At 46.4% G+C, this 23547-nt stretch overlaps 1 protein-coding gene across 1 annotated transcript in view; it reads right to left on the reverse strand.

Annotated features, from left to right (window-relative positions):
• Window positions 1–23547, reverse strand: part of AMMECR1 (AMMECR nuclear protein 1) — a 533815-nt gene that overhangs the window by 401555 nt on the left and 108713 nt on the right. The window contains exon 2 of the mRNA XM_085608176.1: window positions 6776–6886. Within this exon, the coding sequence (XP_085464302.1) occupies window positions 6776–6886 (111 nt within the window). The remainder of the gene's footprint in view (window positions 1–6775; window positions 6887–23547) is intronic.

Below are 23547 nucleotides of genomic sequence, written 5' to 3' on the forward strand. Positions count from 1 at the left end.
CCAAACAACTAGTTTTAATTACAGGGCAAAGTGTATCAAGGTAAACAAGGGATTTCAGACTGAAATAGCACCCTCCCCAGAGAAAATCAGCACAGAAGATCACCATAGCTGCACTACAAGAAAATACCCTCAATGTTGAATGATCTGCCTGGTTCACCAATGAAATGGTATAACTTGATATCATGAATCAATTCTAAACAATTTCTGATATATAGGTTTATCAACATGTCGATGTTGAGGACCACCAAGGGCTGCATCTTGCCACGTGTTCATATCACATTAGCAACACAGCAAAGGCTAACGCAGGATAGACCCAAGAACAAAAGTCCCCTAACAATCATGTTTCTCAAGGACCAGAAACAAAGTAGCAGATCAAATGAGCAAGAGATGCTGTAGCACTAGAATGGCAGGCACAGGACACTTGTGGCACAGAAGAAAATCAAACGATTTCAAACGTCTGATTCAGCTTGGTGTAAATTTGCTTTCCACTATTTCAAAACTCAACGGCCTAAAAGAACGTTGATTAAAGCATGAACTTAACATTTTTACATTTAAATTTCAAGAGCCCAGACTTCATTCAGTGGCTTCAATGCCAACTTTTATTTACTATACAATAAAGTTTCCAGTCCCTTATGGAGGAATGGAAATTCCAACAGTCTGGTTGAAAGGAAACCTGATGCACCAGCAAGTGGGCTCAAAGAGACTAGCTAAAGAAGGGCAATTTGGCTCAGTGCAGACCTGAAGCAAGGCCAGACGCAACAGTCTTATAGCTTCTTGCGAAACAGATCGCTTGTGCTGCGACCATCCTGCAAAATTGCTAATTATACCAAGCACTGGGATGGGCGCTTTGTAGATCAAATTTGTAACAAGGGCCACCAAAACAGAACAGATCTGTACAAAAACGACAACGCTGGCTACATCATAGTTTTGTTTATTTCTACTTTCATATTTTCAACCAAGCTGCATAGCAACCAAGCTGCTATACAAAATAGGGGAAAAAACCTCTGGCTTCTCCTGAGTACTGCACTGGGAGAGGGGCATAAGTTGACATTGTGAAAAGGAAAGCAAAAAGGCGCGAATCAGCAGTATCTTGTCATGGACAGAATATAGGCACATGAGGGACATCAACATAAACAAACCATTATGGAGACGCGAACTGCTGAAAGCTCTGTACACAGTGTGGAAACGTCGCACCTCTTCTGCTTTTTTGCTGTTACCCCATCCAGAGCTCCTGTACTAAGGCACACTTTGGCACAATGATTGATGCGGCTGCACTTTAAACAATTCTTGCCCTGTGCCAGACACCCTCGGTAGGATAGTGGGTGGACCCACAGGGCCGGTCTCAGGGCTTCAAAGTGAAAGCACCTAGTGGTCTTGTAGGATGCCTCTGAATGGCTTCTACCTGTTCATCCTTCACCCTCACCACTGGTGTCGGAGGGCCCAATGACTGACAGGCCAGGGCTGATTCCATGTCACTCGCTCTGCTGTCCGTCCGGCTCGTGTGAGAGGGCCAGGATGAAGATGGCATGGAGTGGAATTCTCGGTTGCCACAAAATGAGTTGCAAAGACTGGATGACTTGCAACCCTGAATTAACTGGGCACTGATTTCATGCAGTTTGTCAATGCCAGTGCTAGCCAGTTTGCGCATTTGGGCGAAGAATGTGTCCACCAACTCCTTCATTCTGTCGTGCCTGTCGGAGCTTGAATCTTTCGTAATCCGGATTCAATTGGGGGTCAAAGAGTGCTGTTACGGCTGCATCGAAATAGTGTCCCGTCCTTGTATTAGGTAATTTCTCTAATCAGTCTTATAATTAGTCTTCACACATATGTAACATTGACCTCTGTCCTCTGTCTCCCTCATGGCGCAAAATTAATTCTGCAAACGCGCCATCTTGACACAGGCGTGGTCTGTTCCGTCAGCTGGCGGGCGGTGGCAGAGCGTTTTGGGAGGGGCATGGGGGGAGGGGGGGGGGGGAGGTTGCCGCCGGGGCTGCAGCTGGGTCCTGCTGTGACATGTTTCTGATAACTTGGTGCTTTTATGTCTCAAGGTGTTGGGGTCTTATGCCTTCTGTCTGTATGCACACAGACTTTTGCACTGCCTTCACCCCATTTCCTCTGTAGTACAAGTGTGTAAGTCCTTTCTTAGTTACAGTACTGGCAAATGTAACATTTCTATTGATTTCTGCTCACTCAGTTTTATGCCTTTGCTTTCTCTTCTATCCTTTGTGTGTTATGGCCCCTCGCCTCCCTGGACACGTCACACCTCCCTTTGCAGAGTATAACCTGGAGGGGGGTGTGGGGGTGTGGGGGGGGAGGAGGGGAAAATATGAGATCGATGCTGGCCACTGAGTGGTGGCCCTTTTAGGTTGAGCCATTCACTAGGCAGGCGCGCATGGAGGCCTCTATAGTGTGCAGGCCTACAGATGCATATTTGGGGGGTATGGGCCACCCCTGCTCCCTCGCCAACAGCTTGCAGTTAGGAACTCCCCAATTGGGCTGGCAGCACGCGCCGAAACGCTCACTCTGCCATGGTGATGGGGGGGGCACGCACAGCCTTGCCCTTCGCACCGCCTCAGCCAGAGACTCTCAGGAGAGGGGCCTGCTCTGCCACAGCACACTTCCTGGGATGTGCACACTCTGCCGTCCATCACTTGTGCTACGGGAGGTCGCTGCCTTTGCGTCGCTGCTGGGCAGGCATGCACCGACAGCCACCGCACACCTCGGCGCACATCCCACTTGTCGCAAGTGTAGCTGAATGGACGTCAGGGCGCACTGGCCTCCATTAGGTCTCAAACGTACCAGTAATAAAGGCACCACACTGGCTGGGGTACTAGTTACAGGCTCCGACAGTGAGCGGTCTGCACCACCTTTATTTAAGCCCTCGGGCCGCACCCGGACCTCAGGAAGCCAGTTTGTCACAATGTAATGTAGGGGCTGGGTGGCTCACAACACAGAATATGAAAAGGCGTGCACAGCCTTGCAACACAAGAAAGACACACACAAGGAATATAACTATAAAACACAGTGAGAAATACTACCAAGATAATGCACAACCTCAAAGCATGAGGAGTCAGCCACCTTCAAAACAGTCAGAAGGAACCAGCTGACCTACAAGAACTCAGAGGCCCCTCAATTACAGAACACATACAGAACAGAGAAGCAAACCGCACAATAGCTCCAAATAACGTGAGGATTATGCACACTTACAAAAAGGACCTTTACAGTACAAACCGGTGTGATGTCTATGCATCATGATGCAGCATTACGTTTATTTAAATGTTAGAGCGGGGAATAAAAAAAAGTTGAATGTGCCGGGCCCTCAAAGAGGAATAATAAACATGACTGTTAGGAAGTTGGTTTAAAAAGTGAATGTCACCATGTTACAACAGCAGTGATAGCAGGCGATTACAAAGGAGGGTCACAGCAAGCAGGAGAGCAACAAGAAGCTACCGGTGGGGGGATTGGAGGGAGTAACAGGACGTTTAAACAAATTTACCAAAGCAAACAGCTCTTGCATACAAGAGCTATTTCGCTTTGCAAACCTTTTTGGTTTCGTTTGGAAGACAAGCGAGACAAGCAAACTTTGGATGGCAGGGAGGGTCAAAAGCGCTCGGATGCAGCCAGCAATGGCTGCATCATAACGCTTGTTATGGCGGGTGAGGGACGGATTAACCTGGGCAGTGGCAGAAGGAGAGTGGGAAGGACAAGCAACACAAGGGATCCCTGGAAGAGGAAAGGATGGGCAGCAAAATGACAGCGGGAGGGGAAAGGGCAAGCAACGACGAGTGTGTGCAAGACATCTTGCAAACACACGCAATCTTCTGACGTGCTACAAGTAAAATATTTCAAAGTTCCTCCAAAAGCGTGCACCGTTGGAAGGACACTGGGTGCTGAAAGGAAGCAGTACTTGATCCCTGCTTTACGGATCTGACGAACACACTAAGAGAAAGTGAATCTTGAAGGCACAGACCAATGAGAAGAAAGGAAACTACATTGATAAGGAAGCCAACCAATGGTAAGTAATGGGTGGGTGTTAAGCTTTTTTAGATTTTTTAAGGTACAAATGAACTGGCAAGGAACAGCGCTCACGCTGCCTCAAACAAACAAGCATTGGCATAGCCAATAGGTCTTGCCTTTGGGACCTTATAAGTGTTTAGCCATGCAACAGTTGCATAACTAAATACTTATAAGGTCCCAAAAGCGAGACCTATCGGCTATGCAAAGCGGCCGTGAAAGTGATGCATAAGATCTCCTGTTAAAAGGCCTTAAGAATAAGGTAGATAATGGAAGCTGAAGTCCAGCACCATCCACCTCAAATATTCTGGATGTAAAATGAGTGTTCTGGTTATTGTATAGAATTTAGCACAGAGATTTGTTTTCTTATACATTTTGGATTTTCTAGGCACGTACTTTTTTCCTCTCATTGTTTTGACTGTAATGTTCCATTTTATTCATAATGCTAGGAACTTCCAGTCTACTATTTAAAGTGACTGCTAGTCAGTGCTACGATTACTCATTCCGTTGATTTTCAATCATCTTTACACAGCAGTTTTTACGTGTAATTAGTAACAAAACCTCTACAGCAGTTTAGTAGCAGTTCAATCGGATGCTGATTTAAAGCAAAGGCTCCTGCTTAATCCCGGCAATGCATAAAAAAGTAAGCTAATAGCACAGCAAGCAAGGGCAGCAGCCAGGGCAATAGAAGAGAAAGCCGACAATGGGTCACACTCACTTTCCCAGGAAGTCCCACACAAAACCCCCAAAGTGCTGCGGTGCCGGGACAGACACCTGAAGCTCGGGGTGCAATTTGTGAGAAGCGTGTTTCTGAAGAAAAGTATTTCATTAAAATGTTTTAAAAAACACATTGGAAATATACAAATGGAAAGGCAGGCTAAGGAAACATTAGCTTTTCAAGGGCAGCAGCCAGGGCAATAGAAGAGAAAGCCGACAATGGGTCACACTCACTTTCCCAGGAAGTCCCACACAAAACCCCCAAAGTGCTGCGGTGCTGGGACAGACACCTGATGCTCGGGTGCAATTTGTGAGAAGCGTGCTTTCTGAAGAAAAGTATTTCATTAAAAAAAATGTTAAAAAACACATTTGAAATATACAAATGGAAAGGCAGGCTAAGGAAACATTAGCTTTTCAAACGAAAAGATACATGCGCATCACACAACACTATTTGGCAAACACACTAAATGCAGCACAGACTGCATATCAGGAACACGAGCTAGCTTAGTAGTGGTTATGAAGCAGGGCTTTAAGTGCGGATAATCTTGTGGCGTCTCAGACCGACAGTTATTGAAAACCAACTATGAAACAGCTCCGTTTTGATGTCTTTAACTTTACAAGCTAAAACACTGGCCAATTTCTCAGTAACTGTAAAAACTCTTAAAGTATTCCATTTCAGGGGCGAAAGTGATCGCGATCACGATCAAACATCAAAGCGGCCGCGCGGCCGCAAAAGTGAAAGTAATCGCGGTAAAGCACACGCCCGCGCACATGCACTGTAGCGCTAGGCTGGCCTGGTAGCACTTTTTGGAGCCCTCTCAATAAGTCTCGCCAGACCAGCGCATGCGCTGGGTCAGGCGAGACCTAAAAAGGAACTACCACATCACACACGAAGTACAACTCGAGAACAAGGTTACAAACAGATTGCAAGACTATCTTTCACTTTAAAGAGCCAAAAAGGTAGGAGTGCTGGAGAAAACTAGTGGAAAAGAGACTAGAGAGAGTGGCACCAACTGGCAAATTGAGGACATTAGAGCCGGCACAGTAACACCATCTAGTATACAATTGTTGAAGGATCGCTATGCTATGTAAAACTGGGCCACGGTTTGTCTGTAGTGAGATCACATCTGTCTTCTTGCATACCGTCTCGCTTTCTCCTGGCAGCAGATAGTGATGCATCATGCTGCTCCATCCCTCGGGAAGGTTTTCTTTTGCATACCCCCTTTTAACTTGATGCTGGAATTGAACACCACTAGCATTTCATAGGAGAGTTCAAATGCTTTTCTAAGCAGAGCACATACAATGGACTGGTCAAGTAGTTTAGACCTTTTTCACTATCACATTCATCACCCCAACTGCTTACACTTATCACTCTTGAGGGGTCAAGAAGAAAAGTTCATATGTACATCCAGTTTAGTGTCAGATTTTATCAGCCAAATACAAAGCTGTGATTTCTGTACACAACGTTCAATGCAACGGCACAAGCAGGGAGGAAGTCTTTAAGATAACCAAATGTAAAAAGGTCTTCAAGTTACATCAAGAACATACAAAACAGATATATTGAGAAAACTTTAGAGTCCATCAGCAATGTATAAGGTTTAGGGGCTTCAGCCATTTACACATCAGCAGCCTAGTCAGAGAAAGCGATCAAAGGACACCTCTCAAAGGCAACTACTTAAAGAAAAAATCATGTGCATACATACGCTACAATAAAACAGACTTTGCAATGGAAAACAAAATATGCCTCCAAAAGCTATGAAAGCTGTAGAAAGAAAAACAGGCCTCCGTAATCAGTGAGCCTAGATTCAAGAGTAAACAAACCTGATAAACCACTGCAGCCAATTTACAGTGCCATTGTATTGGCACACTAAATGGAATTGCAGATAAAGGACAGGATGAGGTCACCAGGTGTAGGATTAGGGACTTTAAATTGGTTTATATGGTGACCTAAGATGACAAGATTGATATAAGAGAAAAGAGGGTGACATTTTGCAATGTTCATTTCACTAACATATGATCGAATAAGATTAACAAAACCTCTTACCTGGTAAGTGTGTACTCCCTGAGTCCGGAATGCAGGTTCATGGCAGAAAAAGTACCTATGCATCCCCGCAATCGTTTATCTCGGCCAATCTTCCATGTTACAAATAACGGGCTATTGTGAGGAGAGGAAAAAAAATGTTAACCATTGTAATGCACGAGAGTAATCCTACAGACAAGTTAAAATAAAATGTCACGGGTAAATTAAAGCAAGATGCACATTGGAGCACCCTTTGAATCTAGTGAAAACTGAAAGGGTACTAAAAACAATGTACATCTTGTATGTATAAAATAAACATAATGCAATTTCTAGCATTCAAATCTACAACATAAAAACTTTAAAGTAGTGTGCTAAGCCTTAAGCTACCAATTTGGTTGTTTCAACAAATAAAGTAGGATTAACACTCCAAAACAAAGTTCAGCATAAACCCAACTGATTTGTCTGCAATAGAACCCAAGTGCACCTGAAATCGTTTTACAGTAGGAGATAACCTAAAATCATTCTGTTTGGTTCTCAATGCATGTGACACTTCTCATAGGGTACCTATGTACAAAACATGTTAAATAGTCTTTGAGTCCAAAAACATTAAGTAGCCACCAAATAGGTCTTAGGTTTAGGGTTCATGTCTGAATGGACACAAAATATAATCCCCTTCACCCAAAGAGTGAAATTGTACCATCCCCAAAGGTGGGTAAGGAAGCATAGGAGGTAAAGCAAAAACCGAAGCCCCTGCTGGTGTGGTAGAAGGGGTAGGAACTGGTTAATGAGTGCTGTCAGAAGATGTGACTAAGTCCAGATCAGCCATGCTCTAAAAGAAAAAAAAACAGTGAAGAGGTGAACAAGGTGTGAGGCCAGAAGAAAAAATGAGTGAGTTACACTGCAGGGTGTAGGACTTCGGAGTGGGGATAGCGAAGTGCCATAACCTAGGCAGAGGACAAAGCTGCAAAACAAAGACTGCAAAGAGAACTGCCCTCACAAACTGGAAGACTGCAGAACATGTTTCTAAAAGGTGGCCGAGTGGTGCAGATGGAGCCACACATTTGGACAAAAGGCAAAGCAGGCAGTAATTGTACACATGCTTCAGGCATTGCAGCAGATGGATACCCATAAGTCAAGATGCAAAATATCTATGGAGCACACTACAGGTATTGGCCAGTGGGGGACAGGCAAGTATGTAAAGGATAAGAGTGGTTTTTACCTTTGTGTAGGGTACATACATTAACCATACATTGGTGGGAGCTTAGATAGAAGGTAACGGACTAACACCCAACACGATAAGGCCCAAAGAATACGATAAAAAAAAGAACCAAAGTTTCATCACGGATGGGGAACCATTCACAGACAGAAGACGGTCAGTAATTGTCATGCAAGCAGATAATAGATACTGAATAAGTTGAAAGGGACACCCAAACCTTTTCTTCTATGGGACTGGGAAAAGGCGAAGCAAGGGGTTGCTGGTCTACCAGAACTTAAGTGGAGTTCCATCAGAAATATGAGCTATAATGAGAGGTCAGGCCTGGGCCTAATCAAAGATTATTATGGAAAGGAATGATGAAATGGGACTGAAGATGCCAGAGAAACAGTCTGGTCAACCAGAAAGTTGAAAACAAAGCAATGAGAACTAATGGAGGAAAGCTAAGAAAGACATCCAAAAATATCTTTGGCTATTCCTCATTGATCTGTCTTCATTCATGCCAAACAGCTATGTAAGAGGCAGGAGAGAAAGAAGAGCATCAATGAGAACCTCAGGAGTTTCAAACCTTAACAGACCTCAATGTTTTAATAGCACAACAACATCCTGAAGGAAAAACATAAGGAAGAAACACAGTTTAAAAAAACCACCAGTAGTGGACATAGGACCCAGGTTCAGATTCGCTAATACAACACAAGAAATGAACAAAGGAGGCCAAAGAGACAACAAGCACCAAGGACATTTCAGAACAAACATTTGAAAGAACTTAATTCAAGAATTATACTTTCAGAAAAAGCTACAGAAAACTAGAGGGGGTAAAACTAATACTAAACCTGCTTATATAAAACTGTCCAAGAGAGTAAAAAAAAAAGACAAGGACTAAAATGCATGCCATTAACTGCCAGGTCCAATATCAATAAGGGTTCACAGCTGAATCTCGGTTATTCACTTGAAAGGATTAAAAGAATTGTTGGATACGGCATGCGGGTCATAATGTCCGATCTAGTTACTCAATTATGAGGTCAAGGTGCTTGGCAAACTTTTGTCCTAGCGTCTATCCGGGGTGATCTCCACTCTTAATGCATCCAGATCAGTCAGGCTTTATGCCTCATCGGAGTACCAGATTGAACCTCCATAGATTTGGCATACTCCACTTAACAGCAAAATTCCCAGATAAACAAGCGGCCCTACTATCCCTTGACGCTAGGATGGCATTCGATAGTGTAGAGTGGAATTATCAGTTTGCGGTGCTTGAGAGCATGGGGATGGGCCCTATATTCATAGCTTGGATCAAGATCCTCTACGAACAGCCAATGGCAAGGGTACGGGTTAATGCCACGGTGTCGCGGGAGTTTGGTCTACGAAGAGGAACTAGTCAGGGCTGCCTGCTCTCCCCTATACTATTTGCGTTGGCGGCATGGGTGCATCAGGACCCCCATATTTGGGGAATCCCGGTGGGAAGGGAAAGATCGAATATCAATCTACGAGGATGATATTCTGTTATATGTCGAAAAACCGAGAGTCAATAGATAGAATACTGCAGATTTTTCAAATTTACGGGGAGTACTCCAGATATGGGATCAATTGGGACAAATATTTGCTTTACCCCTTATCGGGAGGGCTTCCCACTCTAACCACGAGATGCGATGTCCCCATAGAAGAAAACTGTTTCAAATACCTCAGAATTCATATAACGAGAGACGCCCTAGTCTACTACCACAAAAATGTGGGCTGGCAACTCGATAGACTCCCTCCCCATAACCATGATGGGTCGGGCCACCATGTTTAAAATAATATTAAAGAAAACAAGAGACCCATACATCCTTGTGAGCTAGGTAAGTACACTAGTACAAAAAACAATGGTCGACCGTGACCACACCAGCGGCGTGACTAAGTCACTGCCAGCTTCAATGGAGCCTATTCGCGGCTCTACACAATTACAGTGTCCTGTTAATCTACCTCGGAATTCCCTATCAAGGGCTAGAACATCATCCAAGTCTTGCTATCGTCCAATATTAGGATAGAGCCATTATGTGGGTTTCAGGTTTAACCACCACATCGATATTACAGCACTGATCCGCTGTAGATATTACGTTGGAATTACTCTGTTACACTATATACCCCAGTAAATTGGTCCCGATGAGACCCCGTATCTAGAAGGTCGAAACGATGTCGACTACAGACAAAAGAGCTTAAAAAAATGAAATTATAAATGTATCCAGCTCATCCTTTTGTACTTTACCAATAACCAGTTTTTCAATTGTTCGTTCATCTTGTCACAGAATATTCACCTAAAAGGTTATGGTCACTTCACTGGGGCACACTAAAATATTTAATGTAGATTTATTTGTAACTATTTTTGATATTGTATAATTAAATTACCTACTTCGGCTGAAGTCAGGTAGTCTTGCTGACAAAAAAGTGTATGGGTGGTTTTGATTTATTGGAATCAAATTAATGTAAATATCACTTGGACTCGATATAGGGTCACATCTGTATACAATATTTTTAGTTTATAATTGAATTGGAGCAATTACTTCAGTTGCAGATCTTTCATTATTCAGAGAAATTAGTTCCTTGTGAACATTGTTTTTTGTACTTGTTTAAAACAATGGCACTCCCCAGAATGCTATACATACTGCAAAAAATCCCATATGAGGTACCCCCGTCATTCTTCAAGTGAGTAGACTCAGAACTCTGTGCACTAGTGGAGTGGAGCAGCCCCACAAATTGCTCAGACTAAACTACAGAGGGATATGTATGAAGGAGGCCTGGTGGTTCCAGATGTTTGCAGTTATTATTGAGCAGCACAATTGGCCAATGTCAATGGATGGATGTTTGACAGAGCTGAACCAGCGTACAGAGTTGACAAAGGCCAAGGGCTAGAAGGGACCAAGGACACTTATATACCAAACATTGAGAAAACTCTCCCGCACCACACGAAGATGGTAGTTAAGGTATGGAGAGCAGAGACGAAATACCTGGGCTGGGAGAACAGACTCACGGAAAGGACACCCCTCTGGCCGGGAGACTGGCTAAAAGAGAACTAAATTGGTGGGCTTCGCCAAGTGGGATTTACTGGGGCTAGAGACGCTGGGAGATGTATGAAGAGGAGGGGAATACAGAACGTTTGTTGACCTACAGGCAGAATATGGCTTAGGTAAAGGGGAATGGCTCAAATACCTCCAACAGGGTCATACAGTGATGAAATACGAGAAGGGGGCAGGTTGGAGGCCTCATCAACTCTGGAAGACAGGGTCTTGACAGAATACATACCGGAAAAAACTGTTGCGCTCTTTTATAAAAAAAAAAAGAGTATAAATTTCTCCCCAGATCCACCTGGCGCACTACGGGCGGCCTGGGAACAAGATGTGGGCTCACTGGAAGATGAAGAATGGATCGAGGTGCTCCAGGGCCCGAGAGAGGTGGCAATAAGGTCCAGCGTTAGACTTGTACAGCTGAAAGTGCTATATAGAGTGTACTACCCCAGGACTGTCCTACACCGTATGGGGGGGGGATGTGATCATGATCTGCGTCACAGGGTATATGGTTCAGGAGGTGCCTTTGACCATCTTATATGGAAATGTCCGATCCTGCAAGTATACTGGCGGTCTATCGTCACCACTATGGCAATGGTGGTTGGTACCAAGGTACCTCTAGAGCCTAAGTGGTTCTTGCTTGCAACCTCTGGGAATGAGGACTGGCCGAGACATACAAAACGTTGGTTCTCTTTGGCAGCGGTGATAGCAAAAAGGAATGTGGCAAGGAAATGGGGGACGATTACGGTCACGATATTGGAAGAGTGGGCATTAGACCTAGACCGGTGTTGGCAGGCGCACACCTGCGCCTGCCAACACCATGTGCGATTTATAAAAGCAGAAGGTGTCCCCAAAAAGGGGGCAAAAATATGGGGGGCCTGGCAGGCTTACCGAGGACTCTAATATCAACACTGAAGTAACAGTTGTCTTCATAACTCAATGTAGTGTAAAATGACAAGATTGCAAAATTGTAAAACAAAGTGTGGCGCAGATAAATTTTCTCAATGTCGATCTCATCATCATACGTTTTAATAAAGAGTTTTAAAAAAATTGGGATTTGCAATAAAAAGATTAATATGGTGTCTGGGTACAGGAAGAAGGTTGAGAAAAGACCAACTGGGAAAGAAAAAGGATTAAGGGAATGTTGGACTTGCCAACATTTCAAATATGTGAAGGGGAAGTTAATACCTTGAGCCCACATGCTTGGAGAGAATGTGATTATCAACTTTAACAAGTGTTATAGTTCAGAGATTATGACATGTGATTAGTAACTTATTAGAGACAGGTATGAAAAGGAAAAGTAGAACGCTGGGTTACAAGGGTGTGCATATATATCCAATGACAAATCAGAGATAGGAAGCAGGCATCAAAGAGCAAGTTACATTTGGTAACCATCTTTATGGTGGCTACTCTAACAGCAGATTCCTCACCTTGTGAATAGCACCAGGTGATAGAATGTATGTGAAGATTTCTAAACATTGCTCCAGTTAACCAGCAGGTGCCATCTTAAGGATCCTTACTTGCTTTTTCCTTCCCAGAACGTGACATCGAAGCTGGTATAACCACCACCCCTGCGCACGGACACCGGTTTCTTTCTGGAGTCTGTCCATACCGTTCGACATAAGAGATTAACAATGAATCATGTGATAGTGTGCACATACCTACACTGGGACCATATTAGATTTTTTTTTTTTTTTAAGATCCTAGTTGTGAGAAATCTGTGGTTTAACTATCCACCAGAAAGAGCATTACCAAAGGCAAGACATTTGTTCTTTTGATGAATACTTTTAACTCCAGATTCTTCACCTTCTGAATAGTTACCAAAGCAGTACCCACTCAAGGTGGAGGGTTTGACGAATGGTTAAAACCAAAAAGTCCTGCGGAACCAAACAGGCAAACTGCCAATCCCGTGGGACCTGGCTATGAAGACAGTAGTGCTGTTGAAAGTGAAAGTATCAATTGCCACCAACGCCACAGTCTGACCCATGTCCAGAAAACGTACTCAAAATGTGAACGCAGTGGTAGCAGCCATGGCTCAGGTCAAATGAGACCTCAGACCCTCTGGAGGCTGCTTGATGGCCAATGTGAAGCACATCTCAACACAAGTGGCTATCCACCACGATATAGTCCTATTCTGCACTACCGTGCCCTTTTTTGCACAAGGAAACCCCACAGTGTCTCTTGGTACAATCGATGTAGCAACACAATACTCTTTGGATCCAAGTGATTGAGTCACCTCTTTCGAGGGCTGAAGCAGGGCAAAAAATACAATAAGAGTGATGAATTGGCCAACCGTCGGCAGAAATGCCACTCTGGTCTTTAGTACCAGGTTAACCAGGAAATCAGCTCAAATGGGGTACACATGGAATGTGGAACTAAATTAATGTCCCACTCTGTAATACGGAGCCATTATAATGATTTGGCCAAGTGGTTCCTGATCCTCAGAGCTCGAGCCAGGAGACGTAGAGGTATGAAGGCATTGTGGAGTCCAGGACTCCACTTTAGGTGGAATGAGTTTCCAAGAGAGCACATTCCTGGGAGCTCCAGTGTGCAAAAAGATGTTGGCAGTGCGAACCCTCAGCTGTGGCGAAGAATGAGCCAGGGTGCTCCCCATTGCTGAATGCCATCTTACACTGCCTCCATGTGTAACTCTCATTCATGATCCGCTAGGCATCAGCTACTTTTGCCTGCCCTGGTGTTTGAAGAGCCCACCAGGTGGTTCAAGAAAATGCCCTGACACCTCAGCCTATTGTAGTGGGATAGAGCCTCCAGGAACTGGGACTCGAGAACCTATCCCACCCTGCTTGTTGCAGTACCACTTGGTGGTGGTGAGTCCATGAGAACCTGAAAATCCTCCCCTTGAGTCAACAGGAATGCCTTTAATGACCAACAAATGTATTGCAACTCCAACCAACTAATATGGAGGCAGGTCTTTCATATCCACCTCTCCCAGGTGCACTTACCAAACAGCAGCAATGTATCAACAACCACTGCAGGCTTTGGGTGAGGGTAATGACTGTTCTGCTGTTGGACTAATTGCAAATGAGCAGGATGCTGCCCCTGCTGGTCTGGATGTCAACCAGAGCCACTACCCAGACCTCAAAAAGAATGGAGTGTGGAGGAGGGGGGGGGGGGGCGTGTCTGTTGCTGGGATGGATGGCCTTGCTGTTGACTTTGTATCAAGCCCTTTCTGAAGCCACAAAATGGACAAAACTGCAGAGAATGCTGCCACATGGGTGTAGGAAGGCATGCGAAGCATGCTGTGATCCAGCTTTCTTTAAAGTGCTCCAGTGCAGAGTTTGCCTTACCTCCAAAGAGCTGGGTGCCGTCAAACGGCATATTCATTGATGCTTGGATGTTACCCGAAAAAACCCTTTAATCTCATGCTCATGTCTTGCCGAAGCACCACGCTGTTACAAACTGCCCAGTCTAAGCAGTCAGCAGCATCCAACCAAGTAGAACAAGTTACTTACCTTTGGTAACAATATATCTGTAAGCGACATTTGGGTTAAAGATTCCTTACCTTAGAATTGCCCCCAGGCGTCAGACTGGATCTGCAGAATTTTTCTTTAGCAGTACCCCCGCGCTTTGGTAGGTGGCATCAGTCAACTCTGTGTCCATCGTCGGCGTCGTGGTCGCCAGGTTAACGTTGCGGTGCCTACTTAGACACCGCCCCTGCGCGTTGTCAGTTCTGACAACTTGAGATGCACAGAGCCATGAAAGACACGGACAACTAGTGTGCCAATCCCTAGAAGTCAGTTTGCAGAGCGGGGAGGATAGGCGGGGCGGTAAGGAATCTATAACTAATATACATCTCTTACAGATACATCGTTACCGAAGGCAAGTAACTTGTTGATCTGAAATACTTAGTTATAGATTCCTTACATCAGAAGAGATACCCCAGCAATACAAACCCCGGAGGAGGGACTGCGAACCAAGTTCACACCAGAAAGTCCTGGAGGACAGAACGGGCAAAGTAGCCATCCCTCCAGACTGGACTATGCACGACCCCACCCCGCCCTGTTTGTTGCAGTTCCACATGGCTGTGGTGGTGTCTGAAAAACTGCACTACCTTCCAGTTTAGGGAGGGAAGGAATGCCTCCAGTGCCAAGCGAATCATCTGAAGGTCTAACAGGTTTATATGGAGCCTGGACTCCGCCGGATACCAGACTCGTCTGATCTCCGCCTCTCCCAGGGGGTCAAGCCATTCCAAGAGTGATGCATCGGTCTCCACCGTGAGGTCTGGTTGGGGGGGAAGGGAAAAGGGATCTGCCTCGGACCCAATCCTGGCTCGTTAACCACCACTGCAGTTGTTGCGGAGTTCCCTCCGAGATCTAGACTTAGTCGGAGAGTTTCCCCAGATGCTGCGTCCACTGAAACTTCAGGTCCCACTGCAGAGCCCATGTATGCCATCTGGCATGATCCACCAGTAGGACGCAGGAGGCCATGAGGCCCAGCAGCCTCAGGGTCAATCTCACCGAAATCCGGGATAGAGGCTGAAGCATCGGTATAATAGCCCGAATATCCTGAACTCGCTGCTCTGGAGGATAGGCCCGAAACTGCAGTGTCCAGAACAGCTCAGATGAAAGGGAGCGACAGAGGGAGTCAGGTGTGACTCCGGCACGTTGATAGTGAACCCCAGTGAATGCAGGAGGTCCACCGTAGTCTGGAGGTGGGAGACAACAGCCTGGGGCGATCCCACCTACAACAGCCAGTCATCGAGTTGGTGGAAGACTAACCCCTGATCTGCGCAGATCAGCTGCAAACAGCCACCACTTTGGTAAACACCCGCAGATAAGGCCGAATGGGAGAACGGTGAACAGAAAATGCTTGTGGCCTACCATGAATGCTTGTGGCCTACCGTGATCTTTAGGTAACGTCTGTGGGCTGGTAAGATGGGGATGTGAAAATAGGTGTCTTGCAAGTCCAACGCCATCATCCAGTCTCCAGGGTCGCGGGCAGATAGGACCTAAGCCAATGTTAGCATTTTGAACTTCTCCTTCCAGAGGAAGCGGTTGAGGGCCTTGAGGTCAAGGATTGGACACAGGCCTTTCTCCTTCTTGGGCACCTGAAAGTAGCGGGAATACCAACAACCACCTACTTCTGGCGCAGGGACCCTCTTGATAGCTCCGTTGGGCAAGAGAGCTGAGACTTCCTGGTGGAGAAGCGCCAAATGATCCTCCGACATGCGATCGAAAAACGAGGGAGTAGTCTCGAAGGGGAGGGAGTAGCCCCTTCGGACTATCTGCAAAACTCACCTGTCTGACGTGATGGATTGCCAGTGGGGGAGGTGATGGCGAATCCTGCCACCCACAGTGGCTGGACTGGGTCGGACAGGGTGGGGTGCCCCTTCCGTAGCCGCGAAAGGGGCGCAAGGCAGACTGGTGGACGGGAGGACGCTGCGAGACCTACAGATCTAGCTGTAGCCAGAGAATGCTTAAAGCGCTCCAGGCCCGAGTCTGCCTCAACCAGGCGTAGCGCCGAAGGGCTACCGACGTGGTAATCGTTCTGCTCAGTGAGTCGGTGGTATCTAGTCCACAGCGAATTGTCAATTTTGCTGCGTCTCTCCAATCTGCCAAGGCTTGGGAGAGGGCCTCCTTCGGGCACTGAGGCAGCACCTACACAACCGTATCCCAGATGGTATGGGAGAATCCGCCCAAGAGGCACACAGTATTCACGGACCGCAGTGCCAAGCCGGAGGCAGAGAACATGAACTACCCAAGATGATCCAACTTCTTGGATTCCCTGTCCGGGGGTACAGAAGGGAATGCGCCCTTGGAAGAAGAAGCTTGGACCACCAAGCCCTCGGTGGAAGGGTGTTGGGTGAGTGAAATGGGATCGCCTGGAGCCGGGCAGTGGCGGTGGGCAATCGTCCGTTCCACAGAAGCCCCTGTGCTGGGCTTGGATCAAGTACCCAGAAGGATGTCCATGAGGGTTTCATTGAAGGGCAAGAGGTACAGAGGAAGTTGCCACCAGTTGAAGCTCCTCAATTAGATTAGTCCTGACTGCCACTGTAGGTAGCTCCAGGCCTTGGCAGCCCTACGCACCTCCACTGCATAGAACGCTCCCTCCTCCGTAGCCGCGGCAGGGGGAGAAAGCATGACAAGGTCTAGGGAGGTGTCCAGACCACTGGCGTCACCCAATTCCTCTCTCCAGTTCGATTCTTCCAGCTGGTTTGTCAAAGGGCCCAGCGAATCCTCCCTTTCCTCATCACCACCCTCAGGGCGATAAGGGACACCTGGGATAAACAAGCGAACATCTCGGGGATGAGGATGGGGACTGCGTCGGCCGGTGCCAGGGGGCATTGACACTGGGATTGGAGTGGGGGGGGGGGAGCAGGAGTTCAATTAAGGTCAACCGGTATCAATCCAGACCTGGATCCATGGGGGCCCTCTGGGGCCGTAGCTGCTGGCATTGAAGGCCCGGGACCCACAACCGACTCCGCGGGGCCCGAAGACGAGCCAACGGAGTTGGGCTGCCCAAATACACAGCGGAGGACTTCGTAGAATGTACGAAGCTGGGCTGGGGACGCCCCGGCTCCCAGAACGGGGAGAGGCACGGAGTCGTCCTAGAATCAGGCGCCAGAGACGGAACCTTAAAGCAATAATGCTCCGGATACCATGAGGTGTCAGCCGAACAACAGGGAGAAGTCGAAAAGCGACTGTGCTTCTTCGCCGCCTTCTTGTGCTTCGACTTACCTGAAGAGTTCAAAAACTTGGACGAGGTGTGGTGGCTCCGCGACAGGTCTCGAGACCTTCCCTTCAAACGAAACAAGCAGCGACACAGCCGACCGCCGGGTAACCTTTTGTGACCGCTACCGCAAAAATTTCGGATTCATGGCCCGACAGTGAGCACAACTTCAGGTCATGCTCCAGACACCAGTGGCACACGAGGTGCGGGTCAGCCAAGGCCTGAAGCCGGTCCGACGATGGGACATCCTTCGCATACCAGGAGTCGAAGACTGTCGGGAATACTTGTAAGGCGCTGGACAGATTGGGATATAAATTAGTTGTTCACTCTGGCCTCACCACCGGGTCCAGAGGCGTGGATACTAATGCGAAAAAACCTTCCATTCATTGTGACACACCCACGCACGGATGATTATGGCCGCTTTGCGGCCTTGTCAGGCACCTGGAGGAGCAGGTGCATAAATATCCTGTCTGTATACATGTCTCCAGCATTACACAACATGGCCTTACCAGACTTGAGCGAGATGCTACTGAACTTGCCAGAGGGTGACCTCGTAATTGGAGGAGACCTCGATATGACGTTAAGCGACCAACTAGATAAGCGACCAACTAGATAGACCTAAAGAGAAACACAATGGCCGAATTCCTCAAATCTTTGAGCTTGGTAGATATATGGCGCGAGGCACACCGACAAGAACGACTATACACTTTACACTCCGCAGTACACAACAGCAGATCCCGGATCAAACACATCCTAACACTGGCAGGCCAAAAACAATTTTACAGAGGTCAGGCATTAAGCTAGGGTCATTTCAGACCATGCCCCGATAATGGCTTGATATGTGGAGAGTGCTGCCCCCCCCTCGCAGAACGATGATTAATACCTGGTGCCTCAAAATCCCACATATTAGAACTCTCTAGTTAAGGCCGCTGAAAACTACTTTGTGGAGAACGTGGGATCTGTTCATTCTTCACGAGTCATTTGGGAGGCCTACAAGGCCCTGATAAAAGGGTCAGGCCCTCTCCCTTGCAGTGGGACAGAAGAAAGGAGTGTAAAAAAATGGAAGAATTAGAGCGCAACATTCGAACTAGGGAGCAAGCAGCCACACATACCCAAAATAAGACAGCTGGTCATATTTTGGAACTTAAGGTGAAGGAATATTGGGAGTTAGCTGCCGAGGCCGCCAGTGTAAAACACTGCACACAACTGCATAGAGTATACAAACTGGGAGATCGCGCAACTATACTCCCCGTGTCTTCTGCCACAATAGATGAGTCAAGGGAATTAATAGCCGACATACAGATCCAACATTAACCTTGGAAGACCAACAAGCACTGGACGCTGATCTCACGACTGAGGAAAATGTAGCAGCGATAATCCGCATACAAGCAGGGAAAGCTATGGGGCCGAACGGCCTCCCAATATAACTCAACAATGACGGCCACAAAGGTGGCACCCCACCTGCTCAATATGCATCTTGAGTGTGAACAAGAGGGAGTACTGCCCACAGACCAAAGAGTGGCCTCCATAGTGGTGATTCACAAGACAGGAAAGCCAGCGGATTCATTCACTTCATACCGCCCAATATCTTTAGTCAATGGAGAAGTCCAAATTCTGGCAAAAATATTAGCAACACTTTTCCCAGTTGTAATGAAGTTTGTCCAACTGGATCAGTCTGGATTTATGCTGGGCCAAAATACTGCACTAAATCTGCGTCGACTGAACGGGGTACTTTCAAGAAAGCGCTGCCATACGGTCCTTGGATGGCGTATGGCCTTTGACACCATCGAGTGGCCGTATACATTTGCTGTCCTGGAGTGTAAGGGCCTGGGGAAGGCCTATCTTGAGCGGATCCGACTTCTATAAGCGGAACTGCTAGCGAGCGCAGGTGGTGGTGAACGGGCATACCTCAAAGACCTTTGCTTTACACTGAAGGACAAGACAGGGTTGCCCTTTGTCCCCAATTGCATTTGCACTAATCCTCGAGCCTTTGGCAAGCTGGATACGAGGGGACCCTTTGATACGTGGGTTAAAGTGGGCAAATGAGTGGGAAGACAGAATCTCGCCCTATGTGGACGACATTTTGTTGTGTGGCGTCGCCTCAAGCCTCAATTAGTAGGATACTCCAGATCGGTTCCAACTATGGGAGGTATTCGTGGTACACCATCAATTGGTCCAAATCGGTGATATTTTTACTCCACGGGCCCGCCATGGTCCTGCCAGCGGAGAGCGAAGCAACTATAGTAACATACAGGTTTCGATATCTTGGAATATTTGTTACTACTAATCCAAAGCTTTTCTACGAACAAAATCACCTGGGCCCTCTCACTCGTCTACTCATTTTGTAAATGTATTTAGGGGGGGGGGGCTGCTCAAAATAGGCCTGCCTATGCCCCCACGCCACCCCAAAATAATTCAGACTTTCTGCCCCCCTCTCCCAGAGGAAGATGGGGTCAATAGCCATGCTCCCGCCCCCAATAAAAATTTGCCCCAGTCTTACTGCCAGACCTAGGGGAACGGCTGGGTGGAAGGAAATTTGTCAGCCCAATGATCCGACGACATTCATATACAGAAATTTGAGAACCATGCGATTTTTTTCAGCTAAATTTGAGGTTTGCAGGGGATTCTGGTTAGGAAACGTGGGTGGGGGGGGGGGGGGGGGGAACACACAAAGCAAACACAAGGAGATGATGGATGGAGTGCTGACATTTTTTTAGACACTCACCCCCAATCACAGATCTGGGTTGAATCCATCGTCGTTCTTTAGCTCACTTTGCCACCAAGTTCAGACCCAGCTATATACAAATAAGTTTTGAGCCTGTGCCTTGTGGGGACAGTCTAGCCCGGGTCCATGCAAGCCACACTTCACTGGACTACTCCGGGTGTCTAGTTTTCAGAAATGTATAGGTTTGGTAGGTTTCCCTAGGTGCTGGCTGAGCTAGGGTTCAAAATCCACAGCTAGACACTTTAAAAAAAAAAAAAAGGGGTCAATTTCTACTGTAAAAATGTGAAGTATCCACGTTGCGTTTTGGGCAATTTCCTGTTGCTGGCACTAGGCCAACCCACACAAGTGAGGCACCATTTTTTTATAGGGAGACTTAGGGGGAACACAATTGTACAGCAACGGTTATTACCTATTGACTTTTTATGCATTTCTGCCTTCCAAATGTAAAACAATGTGTAAAAAAGAAGTCAATTTGAAAAATGTACTATATAATTCCTATGCTAGTATGGGTACCCACATTTCAGAGATGAGCAAATAACTACTGCTTCTAAACTATATTTTGTTCTCATTTCAGAAATACATAGGTATCATTGTTATCTAGTTTTCACTCCTTAGGTTTTACCAAATTGTTATATACCTGGTACACAATGACGCAGCTCAGTTATTGGCCCTGGGTTCCTCGGGTTCTTGGTGAACCTACAAGTCATATATAACCCCACAACCAGAAAGGTCCAGCAGATTTAATGATATATTGCTTTAAAACATCTGTCAAACTTAGAAGTAACAGGTAAAAAACAGCCATTTGTGCCAATGTTTATCAATACTTACTTTCAACTGTTTCTATAAAATAAAAAACCTTGACGTATGTACACAATTGGCCCCTTGCTAAATTCAGATTTGTTTCTACTTTTTAGAAATAAAAAAAGAACTGATGGGCAGAACAATGTCATACACTCACCCCAGTACAAAGATCTGGGCCTAAATCCATAGTCTTTTTTGTTTCCCATGCTTTCCAACCATCATTTGTTTGTCTTTTGCTTTCCTGCCCCAAGTGCTCCGGGTATGCCTAGACATGGGTCCCGGGCTCACTGTGCCACTGGATTCAAGCTATCCTGGATGATGAGGAGTGCAACCCCAAAACCGGTCCTAGGAGGCTTGTTTCCAGGACCTGGCTTGGCAGTTCGGGCTGGACTGCTCCCATGAGGCATAGGGTCAAGACTGATTTGCAAAAGAATGATGGATTTAATCCAGATCTCTTGACTCAGGGTGAATGTTTTGATTTGATCTGCATTCCGTCCATAAATTGTGTCTTTTACTTTTTAGAAATGTACAGCTTTCCGGGATACATTATTGCTGTCACACCCATTTCTACCGCTAACTTATAGGAGGTTGAAAGCCCAAAAAGTCGGAAAAATAGGCTATGACCCAGTAAAATGCCAAAACTGTAGAAAACATTTGTTTTCTGACCAAAGTCTGCCTGTCCTTGAAAGCTGGGAAGGTGATTTCAGCACCACAACCCCTTTGTTGATACCATTTGCAGGGGTAAAAACAACTTTCTTTTGCAGCACTTTTTCCCAGTTTCCTACCACCCACCCCCAACTTCCCCCCCCCCCCACCTGCCCCCGCAAAAAAGCAAATTAGCTGTATTTGGGAAACTTTAGGCGCCGTTAAAATCCCCATGATGTTGGAAGAAAAGGAGGCAAATTTGGTCTGGAAACCGTATGTGGACAAAAAGTTACAGGGGCCTAAGCGTGAACTACCCGATATACCCCAAATAGCCACAAAAAAAAGGCTTAGCACCAGGGAGCATGTGGGAGGGGGAGGGGGGCCTAGCAGCGAAAGGGTTAATTAAGTAAGTAACTGATGCAAGTAAAAGGTCCCACTAGAGATTTTCAGATTTTTGCTAAGATTTCTCAGGAATTGACCATCGAAATGGGCTGCTGTTTAGGGGCAGGAAACTGGTTATCCTCATTTATGTCAGAAGTTTATTAACTTGTCTCACACTGACCATATTGGAATGACACTGAAAAAACGAAACATCGTCCAGAAACCTATTGCTGGCCAAGGATGGGCTTTGATGTGAAATACAATGTTAGGTTGTGTAACTTCTTTAAGTGTGCTGATAAAATGTGGTGGTTAGGAATAACCAGATGGGACAAGTCTAACTTCCTGAGCAGGAGCTGGAGAAAGTTGTGCTGGATTTCTTGGGAACATTTGCAGATTGAGAATAAGTTCATCCTTGTCCTAACTGATTGGTCTATATTGTGGATCAGGTCTCTATCGCTGTGTCTTTGTGGATTTCAGTATGCAGGGCTTGTTTATTATGAAAAATAAAGCATGTGGAGCCCTTCTGTGTGTCATGACCCGTACTTGTGTGACTATGTTGCACAGATAGTCTAATAATGTAGGGCGGTAAGAGGGTGGAGTTTCAGGTGGAGGTGTCCTTTTGTTTTGGTAAAGCGCCTACTTGCCAGGCAGCAGGAGTGATATGCCTTTCCTTGCAGAACAGGCAGAGAGGTACAGATTTCCAGATGGGCAACGTTCCCTCAGTCACATAAATACAGATAGCCCTATTGCAGTCTGGAAGCTTCCTTTCCTTCACAAAACTGATCATGCACGACAGCAGCAATTCAACCTTTTATCATACATCATCATACACATTAAGCTTAGCTGACAAGTTACTGGCGAGAACTATTAAATGTTTTGGAAGGCCATAACAGCTGTACAGTCGACACTGCCAGAGCTATTCGAGGTATTCCACACAAGCCATTTGAGACAGCCCAGTGACCTTGAGGACAGACGATGACTAAGAGGACAGGCTGCAAGGGGACAGTCCATACACCAAGGGCCTGACGCCGCAGCGGTATAGACTGTGGGGGAGGGGTGCTTTGAAACAAGGTAAGAACAGCAACCCACCCCGGCTTTACCTGTACCAGTTTCCATCATCTAACAATGCTGCTCAGGAGGGGAGCTACACTTCGGAGGGGCAGGAAGGACAGTGTGTTGAGTGGAGAGTACACAGGCAGTAGGGCAGAGAAGATAGGCAACAGGAAGCTGGTACACTGCAGCAGAACAGGACAAGGAAGTTGGGATAAAATACAAAGTCAACACATTCAAGCACTACACAGTG

The sequence above is a fragment of the Triturus cristatus genome, chromosome 5_2 (genome assembly GCF_964204655.1).
Source record: "Triturus cristatus chromosome 5_2, aTriCri1.1, whole genome shotgun sequence".
NCBI classification, from domain to species: Eukaryota; Metazoa; Chordata; class Amphibia; order Caudata; family Salamandridae; genus Triturus; species Triturus cristatus.